General features: G+C 36.0%; 1 protein-coding gene across 1 annotated transcript in view; it reads right to left on the bottom strand.

The window, feature by feature from the left end:
* The window catches only part of LOC131432721 (uncharacterized), a 175,977-nt gene extending 161,643 nt beyond the window's left edge, over positions 1-14,334 (bottom strand). The window contains exons 1-2 of the mRNA XM_058599191.1: positions 14,129-14,334; positions 4,770-4,919 (exon numbers count right to left, since the gene is read on the bottom strand). Of these exons, the coding sequence (XP_058455174.1) occupies positions 4,770-4,919; positions 14,129-14,273 (295 nt within the window). The 5' untranslated portion in view covers positions 14,274-14,334. The remainder of the gene's footprint in view (positions 1-4,769; positions 4,920-14,128) is intronic.
* Positions 14,335-15,762: the final 1,428 nt, after the last annotated feature.

Below are 15,762 nucleotides of genomic sequence, written 5' to 3'. Positions count from 1 at the left end.
GGCTTTTAAGAGGTTCAGAAATATTGAAAGTAGTCATGATCCAGTCCACAATATCAGAGAATTTAACAAACCCAGTATCTGGTAAATTCTCTGACTGATCTTTAGGGACTTTCGGGGGTTTTAAAGTCCCAGGAAGTGATGGAAATTCCTGCTCGGAATTTAATTTTCCAAGGCTTGGAGCTTTTTTCTCTGGTTTTTTGTCATCACTACCAGTTGTTGTAATTTTTCGAGGCCCATCCGAGGACATCTCTTAACCCTTACTAGGGAGCTTTCGAGAAGATTTATTTCTTCTCTTTCTGATTGATGATCTATGAGGGACAGCCGAAGATGTACCTTCGAGGGGGTCATCATATTCGCTCTCGTCAGTTGACAAGTAAACGTAAGGATTTTCGGTAGGTGGCGTAGCACATTTCAACATTTCCGCAAATGAGCGTTTGGAATGTTGCTTGAGTGAACGCTTCATTTTATCCTTACGCAATTTGTACACGGGACAATTAGAGAGGTCATGCGGCCCCTCCTTACAGTAAAGACACTTTTCATTGTTTCCACTGCAGGAGTTATCCGCATGACTCCCTCCACACTTTATACACCGGGATTTATTGCAACAATGGGATGCTGTATGTCCCAATTGTTTGCAATTGGTGCAGTTCATGACCCGCGGCACAAAAAGACGACCAGGTAAACGGACTCGGTCCAGGAGGACGTAATTAGGCAAAGCCGAGCCAGCGAAAGTCACCCGATACGAGTCTGATGGGATATAGGACTTAGTCCCATCCTCAGCGGTTGATACTGAACGCCATTGCTTGCAGTCCAGTATCTTAACGTACTTGAGTAGAGGGGTTTTTAAAACCGCCTACCACAGGCTTAAGAACGTCCTCGCAAGTCAGACTCGGATCGGTGATCACGCCGTCTATCTCGACTTCGCGAGCTGGTACGTATACGCGACACTCCCGCGTGAAGTGCTCACTTTGAACGATCTCATTAGCCTGTTTTGCACTGGCTAACAAGACCCTAAGCTTGTCCGGGCGTAGTTTTTCAATTTTTTGTACAGTATTGTATCGTGAGGACAGGTCCTTTGAAAGTCTTAGAAGGTTCAATTTTTTACCATTGGCTTTGGTCCGGATGTAAACCGCATACGGTCCGGCCGGGAGTGCAAGCCCACCGGGATAGCTTCTAATGCGAGCTTTATTGCCATCAGAAGCATCCATTCGATCATCTGGGGGAAGGTCAGGCAATTCTATATTGCTTGTCATATCACGGACCTGTGTTCGTGCGGTCAAAATCGAGGTGCAAATAAAGTGGTATTAAACAACAGGAAAATAAAGTTTTACTTAGCTTAAGCTCCAAAACGGTGAACGGCTGCCAATACCCGATCCGAGACAATCGATAAATATTCCTTCCAGTAGAGTGCAAAAAACCTCTTTCAGGAAAAAGCACTTTTTTTCAGTCTCTCACTGCACTGTCCAATGAAACGTTTCTCTTTTTATCACTATATACATATATTTATCACTGTTTCTAATGTATATGTAAACGATATATACGCAGCGCCCAGCTGGCGCTGGCTAACGGTGCCACACGCAGTACTGCTTTACACAAGCTCACAGTCGGCCTTGAGAACGGATTAATTCGAATTATCACTGATGCAGACAATACAATACAGAATGACCTTGATAACGGAATAAAACAATTCACCACGCGATTGGAGAAAGCCGAATTTACGTCCGATCGATCCGATAGTCATGGCACGAATGACTATTAGCATTATAAATGACAGTTACTTAGAAAATAAACGATTTCTTACAATACCCATTTTATTGTATTCAACTCGTTTTTATTTCAACACAAAACCCAATGCTGCATAAATTCGCGAAATATACGAAACAGCAGCGCGCAAGCAATAAAAAAATGCGGAAAAGTTTATGAAAACTTTTTAAAATTTCGGTTGTTTTAGCTAATATTTTATAATTTTGAGTTGCATTTTCAGATTCTTTGTGAAATTCTGCTACAAACACTACTTTTCAGTTCTAAAATCATCCCCGTGGAACGAAACAGTAACCTTTATACATTTCAAAAACCAATTACGGCTCGGCAAAAGGGCTGTCCATAAAAGACGTCACGCTTTTTTTGACGATTTTTGACTCCCCATCCCCCCTTTGTCACAAATTGTCACAGAAGCAAAAAACCCCCACCCCTCCTATGTCACATGTCACGAATTCAAAATGAATAAAATTCATCTCAATACATTCTCAATATGTATGACAAACCATACAAATATGAGGGAAGAATCGATTTATTACATGCTGTCATTAGATTAAGAAATATCCCTAAAACTACAAAATCATCGGAATTATTTTATCAATATCAATTATATAAATTAACAAAAGTATTTGGTTGGAATTGATGAAACATTTAAATCATCTGTTTTATTCCTCCTAGGGATACACAGATCTATTATTGTTTTAGGTAAAGAATAATATTTCCTTAGTGTAGCATACAGGGCTGAGAAAATAAAACCCAAAATCTCATCAAAACGAGATCACTGCCGGAGAATCTTTTCATGATCAGTTGATCAGTGAATTTTAAATCACATCGATCAATATCGTTACTGATCTTCCGTCACACAATGGGTAGTGATTTTGAGCTAAAATGATTCTTGATTTATGTAAGTTCAATCATTGGATAATTCGATAAGCTTTGATGTTGGTGGAGAAAAATCACATATGATCAAGATAAGACATGACATGATCTACGTCTGAAATCGTTGATCTCCCGCCCTTTTTCAAATGGAGTACAATTGAATAAACTGCATCAGAATCAGATAAGAGAAATTCTTATGATATACTATTATCAATGCTAGAAAATCAAATTACTGAAAAAATTGTCAGTGCATAACTTAAGTTAAACCGTTTGAAGGCATCTTTTTCTCTTTTACTCATGTTAGGCAAAATTTATTAATTTCGCTAATTTACTCGCTCGGTGCACTTTTGCTGATCACAACAGAAATGATTTCCTGCATCCAGGCGCGTATACAGGGGGGTGTTTTAGGGGTTCAAACCCCCTCCGAAACTCAAAAAAGTATGATATTATGTAAACTCTTTTTTATTCAAATAAGTAAAAAATAAAATGAATAATTTTCAACAAACGACTCCACAATAAAAAAATTTCAAATAATTATATAAAAAGTTCCATTTGTATGGAAATTGATCAACATGTTCTGAAACACCCCCCGAAATTTTTTTCTGGGTACGCGCCTGCCTGCATCATTCATTTCCGAATTTACAAGAAGAAGCTTTTACATCAACAAATACACATTTTCCTATAGAATGTAAACGTTTATTGTGGAGATTTTTTCAGGAAATAGGGCAAAGCAGTAATATAATTAGGTATTTCAAAAGTGCGCTCATTGAAAATATTGGACGTCACATTCCAAAAACCTTCCCCCCTCCCCCCTGTCACAAAAGGTCACGTTTTATGAAACACCCCCCTCCCCCTTGCGGCGTGACGTCTTTTATGGACAGCCCCAAAGCAAAATTTCAAAATTCTAAGAATACTTAGTTATGATAAATTTGATTTCGAAAAAGTTATGATAAATTTGATTTGCGTAATTCTCTACGACATTGAACTCTGGAACATTTTCCGTAAAAACAAAGAAGGCTTCACTTGATCTCGATTACTGTGAATTTCACACAGCGAAAAGTGCACAAATCTAACCAAACTGTTCTAGATTGGCACTAAACTGAGGATATTTCCTTTCGATTTGCGAACAACATATCCTAATAGTTCTTTAGAAAACTATTAGAGCCATTAGAACGGCTGATTTTGTGTAATGCTCTCCACCGTTGCTTTTTCATACATTTCTTTTTTTTTTTGTTGCATACAGAATTTCAATGTCGATTATTTCATTTCGGATTTGCATAATTTATTGAAAGAAACTATTAATATGCTGTAGGGATTCGTTTCTAGCATTCAAAAGGATAAAATTGAGGAACTTACTGCGATATTCAACACTTTTCGGAACATTTTTTTTGAACGATTTGTTGTACAGCAGCAGCTATTTTGTTCCCTTTCACAGAACGCGTTCTGATTGGCTGGTGTTGACATGGGTCAAATGAGACAGATTTTTCAATAGTGTACTATTGAAATACTTCAATGCTTTTGTATACACGTTTAAGATGAAAAATTTCGATTCTATTGGTAGTTAGATTATATAAATTCTTTCACAGATCTCTGATCTATGAGCTTTAAAAATACGAGCAAGGCAAACGCGCCTTATGGATTAGCCCCTTTGATACTCGTTCATACCAAACATTTCAGAAAAGTTTAATTTTGAATTATTTGAGATTATGTCACACAACTGAAAATTTTATCATAAAATTGTGATCATATTTCCGATGGGGTGTAACAAAAATTATGTTGATTCGTTAGATACAACAAGAGATATTCACGATCAAAAACTTATCACTCTCTCAGAGGGTAAATTTTGAAAAGGCACCCCATAGTAAAGTAAGTCGTATTCACGATAAAACGCGATTTTCGCATTCCGCTACATTTCACCTTCAGTGACGGTGTACGATATTCAACACACTTTACCCTATAACTTCGGGACAGGCGTCCAACGGGGACTTAGGGGAACATATAAAAGACATGATTTTAAACAAATGTTTTTATTGTATTTGTGTATATTTGAATATTCCGTTCGAACCGGACTCATTTCGAGTTGTACAGATTCCTCAAGTCCTATGTGAATGATTTGTATAAATTTTACTCACCTGTGCAACAGCTACATAATCCGTTGATACATTGACATCCGTTGGTCAGCAAACCAGTTACTCCATGTATTGGATTGGTTGGTAAAGAGAGATCTTGTTTGAGCAGTTGATTTTGTTCTTTTGTGGTCTTCAACCTTACGATGTTGGTATCTGAAAAATTTAAGATATTCGTTATTTTGGGATTTGTATCAATACGTAAAGCAGTCTTGAACATAATTTATGCACATCACTACTAATCAGTAACTGACAGAGAGAAATGTTGAAAATGCATGATACAGAGGACAATAGAGCAATAGTAGAATTTCACTCGTCTTGTGTGTAGAATATCGCACAAGTTCAGTACTTTTTTACCTATTTTGTTGTGGAGCGTGTTCTACACATATTGAGTAGCGGAGTTGGTAGAGCGTCTTCCGGAAAGAAGAAATGTGAAGGTTCGAGTCCTTCCTCTGGCGATATATTTTCGAGAAATTTTCAGTTTTCGATATTTCATGCATTTTCAACTTTTTGTCTTTCACATACAGAAAGGCTATGCAGTCACTGTGGAAATCGACTTTTTAACAGTAAAATGCCGTATACCATTCGACTCAGCTCGACGAACTAAACAACTATCTGTGTGTGTGTATATGTGTATGTACCAAAAATGTGCACTCGATTTTCTCGAAGATGGTTAGACCGTTTTTCTCAAACTTAGATTCGAATGAAAGGTCTCTTGGTTCTATAAGTTGCTATTGAATTTTGCACATATCGGACTTCCGGTTCGGGAGCAACGGGTGAAATGTGCAAAAAAAATGTAGAAAAAGTGCACTCGATTTTCTCAGAGATCACTCAACCGATTTTCTTCAACTAAGATTCAAATTAAAGGCCTTATAGGCCTATAAGTTGCTATTGAAATTCATCTGGATCAGAGTTCCGGTTCGGGAGTTACGGGGTAAAATGTGCAATATGAACTGAAAACGTGCAATTGATTTTTTCAAAGACCGCTCATCCAAGTTTCACAAGCGTAGATTCAAATGAAAGGTCTTACAACTTCATATAACCCTACCAAATTTCATCCAGATACAACTTCCTATTCCAGAATTACAGACTGCTAGGTATAGGACTGCTAGGTCATTTCCAGGGGTATTGTTCCTCTTACAGGTTACACAAATACTGTGAAAACTGATTTTTGAACCGAGGTCATATACCATTTGACTCAGTTCGTCGAGTACCCAAAATTTCTGTATGTGTGTGTGCGTATGTATATATGTAACATTTTTTACTCTTTTTTCTCGGAGATAGCTGAACCGACACCAAAATGAAATTTGAAATTTTTCAACATAAACGTACTCAGAACTTTAACAGACTGACACCACTCGAGGAGCCCTTCGTCGGCGAATACCAGGCTGGTTTTTGGTGAGGGCTGAGATGTTTAGCCTCCGGACGATCCCAAATAAGTTCCGGGAGTACAACTTGCAGACTCACCATCTGTTTATTGGTTTCAAGGCAGCGTACGACTCAGTTAAATTAAATGAGCTGTGGCAGATAATGCTCGAACATGGCTTTCCGGCAAAACTAATTAGGCTGATACGTGCGACACTGGACGGGTCGAAGTCAAGTGTTCGGATGGCAGACGAAGTGTAAACTTCGTTTATGACCTTAGATGGATTAAAGCAGCGTGATGCGCTGTCAAATGTACTGTTCAACATTGCACTTGAAGGTGCGATAAGGAGGGCTGGCGTGCAGAGGAATGGCACTATCATCATACGGTCGCATATGCTTCTTGACTTTGCAGACGATATTGATATCATCAGCATCGATCGTAGGGCAGTGGGGGAGGCTTTTGTTCCTCTGAAGAAGGAGACGGCGAGGATAGGTTTGACCATCAACTCTACCAAGACGAAGTACATGGCTGCGGCTAGAGACAGAGGCAGGTCTAGTGGTGTTGGTGCTGAGGTAGTGATTTATGGGGATGTGTTTGAAGTTGTCGAAGATTTTTTTTTACTTTGGAACACTTGTGACATGTAACAATGATGTTTCCCGTGGAGTGAAAAGACGTTTTACAGCTACGAATAGGGCCTTTTACGAATTACGTAACCAGCTGAGGTCCCGAAACCTGCAAACAGAAACGAAATTCGCTCTTTATAATACACTGATCCTTCCCGTGGCCCTGTACGGACACGAAGCGTGGACGTTACGAGAGATAGACCGGAAAGCTTTCGGAGTTTTCGATTTCAACTTCTCGTCGAACCCATTCCAAATTACACATATGTAGAGATTTGATACAGCATGGACAACAATAACACATGGATCAATAAGTCCCGAGACTAAAGCAGAGCTGGCGCTCGTAGTAAACCAGTAACCACGTCTTTCTAGAGTACTAACCTTTGTTTGAAACGGGTAAAAATTTTAAGTCGATCCGACCAGAAACAGCTGGTTGGAGTAAAGTCGTTTTGTAGTTTGTTTAAAAAATGGAAAAAACTGAGTTTCGTGTTTTGATAAAACATTGTTTTTTAATGGATAAAAACACCGTGCAAGCGAAACAATGGATTGAAAAATGTTATCCGGACTCTTGTCTATCAAAAGCAAAGATTTGTCGGTGGTTCGCCGAGTTTAAACGTGGTCGTACCGACACAAATGACGCGGAACGCTCGGGTAGACCTGTGGAAGCCGTTACACCGGAAAATGTGAGTGAAGTGACAAAAATTATAATGAAAGATCGTAAAGTGAAGCTCCGTGAGATTGCTGAGATGACACAGATATCATATGGAAGTGTATTTACTATCCTTCATGAAAAATTGAGCATGAAAAAGGTTTTTTCCAAGTGGGTGCCGCAAATGCTTTCGAAGGAACAAAATGCACCCTGCCACAAATCTATGAAAACAATGGCGAAATTGAACGAATTAGGCTTTGATCTGCTTCCCCACCCCCATACTCGCCAGATTTAGCCCCAGTGACTACTGGCTCTTTGCTGATCTTAAAAAAATGCTCCAGGGAAAAAGATTTGGCTCAAATGAGGAGGTCATCGCTGAAACTGAAGCTTATTTTGAAGCGAAGGATAATTTTTTTTATAAACATGGTATTGAAAAAATGGAAAAACGTTGGAACCATTGTATCACCCTAAAAGGTGATTATGTTGATGAATAAAAAAAAAATTTGGGAAAAAAATGTTGTTTCCATTGTTAGTCTCGGGACTTATTGATCCATGTGTTAATCATTGGACACTCATCAAGTTGGTTGACGTGCTCTGATTGAAACTTTCAAACATCAATCAATTCAAATAACTTTATTAATAACATTTGTGCTATACTATTCTGAGTTAAATGTTTCTAAATCTACTGGTTGTTGAATTTCGATGATCAGGCTCAGAATTACCATAATTTTAAACGCTTCCAACCAGATAATTTGAAGATAGATGTATATTATTTCTCCATGAACATTATATTAGGTCCTGAGAGGAATTTCAACTATTTTTATACAAATATATGCATCGTAAGACTATATCAATTTCTAACCATTTAAATAGGTTAATGATTATTGTTTTATTCAATAAAATAATAATATAAGCACTTACGCTAAATTCATTGTGTTTAACCACGTTCAATGAAACAGAAGTAACTATGATTATCATTATAACATAACTTTGGATTGAATCCATTTGCACGTCCCCGTTTCGCACGTAAATGGAGATTCCAGTATGCATACGATCCTTCGATAAATCGATTCATTTTTTACGTAGTACTTGCGAAACAAATAAAATGTGATTCAAATTAAGTCCGGAAAATCTATAGTTCTGAATAGCTTTTTATAAGTTTTTGGACGTGTATGTCTTCCTTTTTTCTGTCTAAACATTTCCATATGATAGTAAACAAGCATCAATAAAACATTATCGGCTTTGCTCGCAACAAAACCGAAATATTAATGCATGTTCTGCCTTTCTCATATAGAAAGGCTATACAATCACTGTGAAAACCGACTTTTGAACCAAGGCCCGGAGAGCCGAATGTCATATACCGTTCGACTCAGCTCGACGAACTGAGCAAATGTCTGTGTGTGTATGTGTGTGTTTGTTAATGTCACTCTCAGAGATGGCTGAACCGATTTTCACAAACTCAGATTCAAATGAAAGTGGTCCCATAGATCGCTATTGAATTTTATTCCGCTCCGACTTCCGGTTCCGGAATTACAGGGTGATATGCAAAAAAAGGAACAAAAATGCTACTCACTTTTCTCAGAGATGGCGTGACCGATTTTCACAAACTTATATTTAAACGAAAGGTCTTATGGTCCCATAGATCGCTATTGAATTTCCAGAATTACAAGGCAATATGTGCAAATCTATAAGAAAATGCGCATTCAATTTTCTCTGAATTTTCATAGCCGATTTTTACAAACTAATATGCAAATGAAAGGTTTTGAAATTCTTTGAAAAGTGATGCACATTTTTATAAAATTTACTGGTAAATTCATCTAGTTAACAGACCTTGTTAGTTGGTGGATATATAAATCTACTGCTAGTGCCCGGTTTCTGCTTCCGAACGCACCGGTCATAATGAAGAAAAGCTCCAAAAACGGAACTCACTTTGATTTATCAGCAATGTTTAAACCGATTTGCACAAATTATGATTCAAATTGAAGCTCTCAGTGCCTTAAAAGATTCTGTGCAATTTCATCCAGATCCGACTTCCGGTTCCGAAATTATAGGGCAATGAGTAACAAAACTTTCAAACTGTCATACAAAATTATGCAAAAACGGTACGCATCGGTAAGTGCTGGTGCGGAATAAGAAAAAAACGCACCTGCCTAGCACACAGTGTACTTTGTTCAATTTTGTATAGCGTGCAGGGTTGCCACATTTAAATCTATATTAACTTGACATAGCTGTTCACAAATCGAAAAGGTGATGGAAGTTTTTACCAAAGTAAGTTTTTGATTTTATTCAAGTTTGTAAAACAATATTGACAAAGTCTTCTTGTGATGTTTTTGAAAACATAAAAAATAGGTGGATTAAAAAATGTTTTTTATATTGCAAAATTAATTCGTTGTTTGGTATTTTAACTTGATTGACAAATACATAGTGTATACGAAGTAGCGATTCCTCATTCTAGATAGAGCTATCATTGAAAGTGTTTGCTATGGCGCGATCACGGTACCTTCAGGCGAAATATCTTTCTGAAAATCGTAAAAAGAAAAGACAGGTGCCTCCAACGGAACCTACAGAAGGCGAGCCGAGTCGTCTTATGAGACGAGTGCGTCAGGAAGGATGGGGGAAGCGCCGAGCGAGTTGTTGAGTGTTGGAGTGAGCGGGATTAAAATTCGGCAGGGCAGTGAAGCTGAGTATACATGCCTCACGGCGTATGATATTCATGAATACACCTGCTTTAAGAACTATGTCACTTTGAGGAAGCGTGAGCCTTGTTGCTTTATTGGAATTGCTGTCCATGCACATGAATGGAAGAGAGCGAACAATATTCACCCCTACTACTGTTTCTCCTTCTCTCGGTAAGAGGGAGCCCTTTAATTCATAGGAAGCAAACTATCTTCATGGGGCTAGAAAGTGATGAAGATTATATATTCAGTTTTCGCTAACAGACTGATGACTGGCTCTTAACTGTCGAATGTTTCTTCGAGGTCCGAACGCGATTCACATTTGTTTATACAGAATTCATTTTGTTTGCACTTCCACCGCTAGAGCGTTTATTAAAATAAAGGTTTTGCTGTAATAGAGACATGTGTTTTTTACAGCTCTCAGAGCTCATAGCAATACGCAAAGAAAATTCAATGAAAAAATGTTAAATGCGAAATACTGATTTAAAGACTTATTTTTTATCTTACTGATCGATTAACTATCATGTACTATTTCAATTCAACCCAATTAAACGCTACTTAGCAGGAATTAGATTTAAAGAAGTAGCAAGAAAGCAGGAGCTAGTTTCTCTCTAAGAGACAGCAAACGAAGCATTTGTTTGTTTGCGGTATATGCAGAGATCACCAAATCTCCATTGCTAATGCTGCGCTCCTGCTATTTCTGTTTATATTATTCAACACTGAGCTAAATGTTCTTTTTCACATTATATGATATTCTAATGATTTTGCACTATTAGCATTTCCAATAATAGTTACAAGATGTGTTCAACATCACGTAAAATATATGAGATAATCTTATGAAACATAAAACTCTTCTTAACGTTATTATTACAAGATTTCCATATAACGAATGAAATTTCCAGTCTGAGTCAAATTCATTGGCGCGTCTTATGAGTATTACTACACTGAGCTAAATTTTCTTTTTCACATTATATGATATTCTAATGATTTTGCACTATTAGCATTTCCAATCATAGTTACAAGATGTGTTCAACATCATGTCAAATATATGAGATAATCTTATGAAACATAAAACTCTTCTCTCACGTTATTTTTACAGGATTTCCATATAACGAATGAAATTTCCAGTCTGAGTCAAATTTATTGGCGCGTCTTATAACCATTACTAGATATCCGCACAACATACATTGGAACAATTTATGAAGCGCATATTATATTCACTTCTAATTTATTTATATAGGTTCATATATACCATATGACCAGTTTTATAAAATTTATTTATATATATATATATATATATATATATATATATATATATATATATATATATATATATATATATATATATATATATATATATATAACTTTCAATGGAGGTCATACGAATAGCAGATAATTGCCAACTACTACTTTTCTTTGAGGATTCAAGCTATACTAGTATTCTATTCGGCAAGGGAGCACCTCATGATATTTGCGAAAGAGAAGTGAGATCCCGGGACTGAAAATAAAACAATGAATCTTACTAGACAGATAGAGAAATGAAATGTACCGGATATATATTTCATGGTCCGTTAACGCATATCCTTGAACGAAATTGGATGAGCTGTCTTGTCAGCAATTTAAAATTACATTGAGATGCGAAACTTCCTGAAAAAAATGGTTTGGAGCAGTTGATGACTATCGAGGACACAACTATTCACGACTTTCATTGCATTTCCATATAAATTATATGGGATATTTTTTTAGCTTTCATTATGATAACGTCCATTTAGATTTGACGTACACATTAAATAAAGATTAAAAGTTTCCATATAATTTCTATGAATTATATTCTGCATATGATTCATATGACAAATCTAATGAATATAAATAAGATTTTCATTTCAGTGTAGATATCCGCACAACATACATTGTAACAATTTATGAAGCGCATATTATATTCACTTCGAATTTATTTATATAGGTTCATATATACCATATGACTAGTTTTATAAAATTTATTTATATATATATATATATATATATATATATATATATATATATATATATATATATATATATATATATATATATATATATATATATATATATATATATATATATAAATATATATATAACTTTCAATGGAGGTCATACGAACAGCAGATAATTGCCAACTACTACTTTTCTTTGAGGATTCAAGCTGTACTAGTATTCCATTCGGTAAGGGAGCACCTCATGATATTTGCGAAAGAGAAGTGAGATCCCGAGACTGAAAATAAAAAAAAACGAATCTTACTAAACAGATAGAGTAATGAAATGTACCGGATATATATTTCATGGTCCGTTAACGCATATCCTTGAACGAAGTTGGATGAGCTGTCTTGTCAGCGATTTAAAATTACATTGAGATGCGAAACTTCCTGAAAAAAAATGGTCTGGAGCAGTTGATGAATATCGAGGACACAACTATTCACGACTTTCATCGGATTTCCAGATAAATTATATGGGATATTTTTATAACTTTCATTATGATAACGTCCATTTAGATTTGACGTACACATTAAATAAAGATTATAAGTTTCCATATAATTTCTATGAATTATATTCTGCGTATAATTCATATGACAAATCTAATGAATATAAATAAGATTTTCATTTCAGTGAAGTATAACTAAAAATTCTTACCCTCTAATAACTTGACACCGTTCGCGTTCGAAGAGCCAGTCTGTTAGCGAAAACTGAATATATAATCTTCATTACTTTCTAGCCCTTTGAAGATAGTTTGCTTACTAAGATTTATTTTGTGAGAAGAACAACGTTCAGACCATGAAAGAGAAAATTATATTCACGGCATCTGTGCTTCATGAAGACTCTAATACCAGCACAATGTACCATCTGTGCATATGACGAAGCGTTTTGTTTGTGTGGTTCTTTTTGGCTGGAATAGTGTCCTCTTTGTGAGCGGTGGAATTGTTCGTTCACAATGTAATGGAAATATTCATATTCATTCACCTATGAATGATTATTCCAAATCCTGAAATCCATTTTTGAATGGAAGCCGACAAGGTATGTTTATGCTGAATCTTTCGAAAATATCTGGCACACTCTTCAATAAAATTGTTTGTTTACTTTTCTTGATCATATTTATGATATTGCTTGTTTTTCAAGTAAGGAACTCTGTAAATAATAACGTTTCTAATTAATCTATATTACGTTTTTCGCCAGCTATATTAAATACATATTAACAGGGGCGGTAAGTTCCCTACTACTACAGTAATAACCAATATTCGAAAGTGGTAAAATACAGCACATTCCACATTGTAGTATATTAGTTTTTAGTAACATAGTTAAGAAATATGAAGAATTTTCCTTCAATAAATCTTTGGGGGGGGGGGGGGGGGGGGGGGTGGAATATCTTCACTTGGTGGAATATAATCGGTTATGAATACTTCGCTTGCACCTGCCGTTTCAGAATCGCATCCACGGACAATAGGTCAGTCTGGAAACAAATGACGAACATCAGTGGCATCCATCGAAAATCGAATCCAACTCATCACTTCCAGCATCATTGGCAAAATGAAGGATTCTTTTCAAAATTCCATTATAAAGAATTGTTTATTATCATTATATATTTTACTAAGCCCCTATTTTGTCGTTCGCCCGAGTTGATATCATGCTTTATAAGGGTACAGTTTCAGTTTCAGCGAGCCAATGTTATTCGTATTTACGTCATCCGATTATGTCTCTGACATTAACCAACCTCCCTTTTGCCTGAATAACACTCAGTCGCGACTTTCGAAAGTTTGATTTTTTCCATTACTGCTCAATAGTAACTACTCAGTAACTAAATGCATGAAACATAAATTCCCAAAACCAAAATAACAATCCTATACTTAACCCTAAGCATTGCTTTCATATTATTTTGTTTTTCACTAGAACATTAAAACTATTTGCGACACACTCAGTATCGAGAAGAACATTAGATCCTTTTAAAAGGGCTGAACACCAAATGTTCTGATAAACCGGGATACGAAACTTTAAATTTATTAGGAAAACCAACAATACAAACTTACAAATTAAATCACGCAATTCTGTGGCCGATTTTGGCTCCCATGCTTCAGTGGGTAAGGTCAAATCACTGTTTACACAAACAACTAACACCATTAATGAAATTGACACTATTTGGAACAGAAAAAATATTTTATTCATTGCAAACATCACCGAGCAAAACGGCTCAAAAGGAATGCGTCTCGTCCGAAGAAAGAAAGCACAATGAAAGCAAAATTTCAACACGTTCCTTCAGATGTGTATGATGTTTATGTCATTAATATGCATTCCCTTTTCTCTTCATATTAATACAACACTTATGAACTCATGATCGTCAATAATTATACTATTTATGGGTCTGAAAATTACTCAAACCGATTATTACACTTTTTAGGATTCATGCTAATTATTTATTTATATGTAATTTTCAAACAGTCAAACATGCAACGACTTAAAAAAGTAACGAAAGTAATTAAAAATAATTTTCTAATATTCGCAACTCTTGAAATTCAGGTCTTGCAAGTTGTAGGATGATAGATGTGATACTTTCTAACCTTCAGTCCGCTTGGATGTGCCTGGCAGATTCCCCCCCCCCTGACGCCTGGCAGCGTCTGCCAGAAAAAAATACGTGTAGATTTTCGGCAAGAGTCTGGTAACAATGCAACCACCGTTTCCGAACAGAAAATTTTACCTAACGGTTATTAACGGTTCTGTTTCTACCGGGTTTTTGCCATACAATACTGTCAGGACCGTTTTGAATCAGTTATTCATTTTTAGCGCCTTTAGTTTTGTTTTATCGGGAATACGACTTATTTTACTAGGGTAAGGGCTCCCTATTTCATCTCATTTGTAAGGACGTCGCCTTCAAACCCCGATTTAGCCACTAACATCACTATAACTATTTCATATTACTGCGTCATTCGCCTTGCTCCACGTTGAGAATTGATTCACATTTCTTGAAAATTTAACTAATATTCATGAAACAGCTAAAAACACTTCTGATGTGTTCACTACTTTGCTCCTAATTTCATCTCAATGGATTTTTATCCATTCTATCGTTGATCCTTTATTCATCCTATAAATTAGCAATGGCGACAGCAATCAAAACAAAATATTCCACTATTGCACTCTCAGGTTCAAAATGTCAGAATTCATTCTTAAAAACGGCCTAATGCCAAGTATGAGACAACATACGATATTTTTAGAATCAGTTCAAATCATTTCAAAGTTTAAAATTTTTTCGGTCGTTTCCGTTCTCTTTCGCTTTAAATATAAAATTTTACTATAAAGGTAATTTGGTGAACCTAAAATATAAACAAAAAAGTTATTGTTACTATTTAGACATTAGCCCTTCTTTAAACAAAATGCTGAGCCAGAGATGCCATTTATACAGATTGCATAGATTTTTGCGTTCGCATACTGATTTGAATCAAAGTACAGATTTGATACAGATTTACTAAATTTTATACAGATTTGTACAGGTTCATAAAAAGTGAGAAGTTAAATATTAGACTTTTCTCTCTGAGTATCTATTAGTATTTGATTGCAATGCACAGTGGTCCGGATCCACAATTTAGGGGGACAAAAACATTTGTGGCTTAGCCTTATACTTTAGAGCTATGATGTCTTCGGAACAAATGATCGGTGAAAGATAAGCCAT

The sequence above is a fragment of the Malaya genurostris genome, chromosome 2 (genome assembly GCF_030247185.1).
Source record: "Malaya genurostris strain Urasoe2022 chromosome 2, Malgen_1.1, whole genome shotgun sequence".
NCBI classification, from domain to species: domain Eukaryota; kingdom Metazoa; phylum Arthropoda; class Insecta; order Diptera; family Culicidae; genus Malaya; species Malaya genurostris.
Note: the sequence above shows the minus strand (reverse complement) of the source record. Positions and strands in the feature narration are given on the sequence as shown.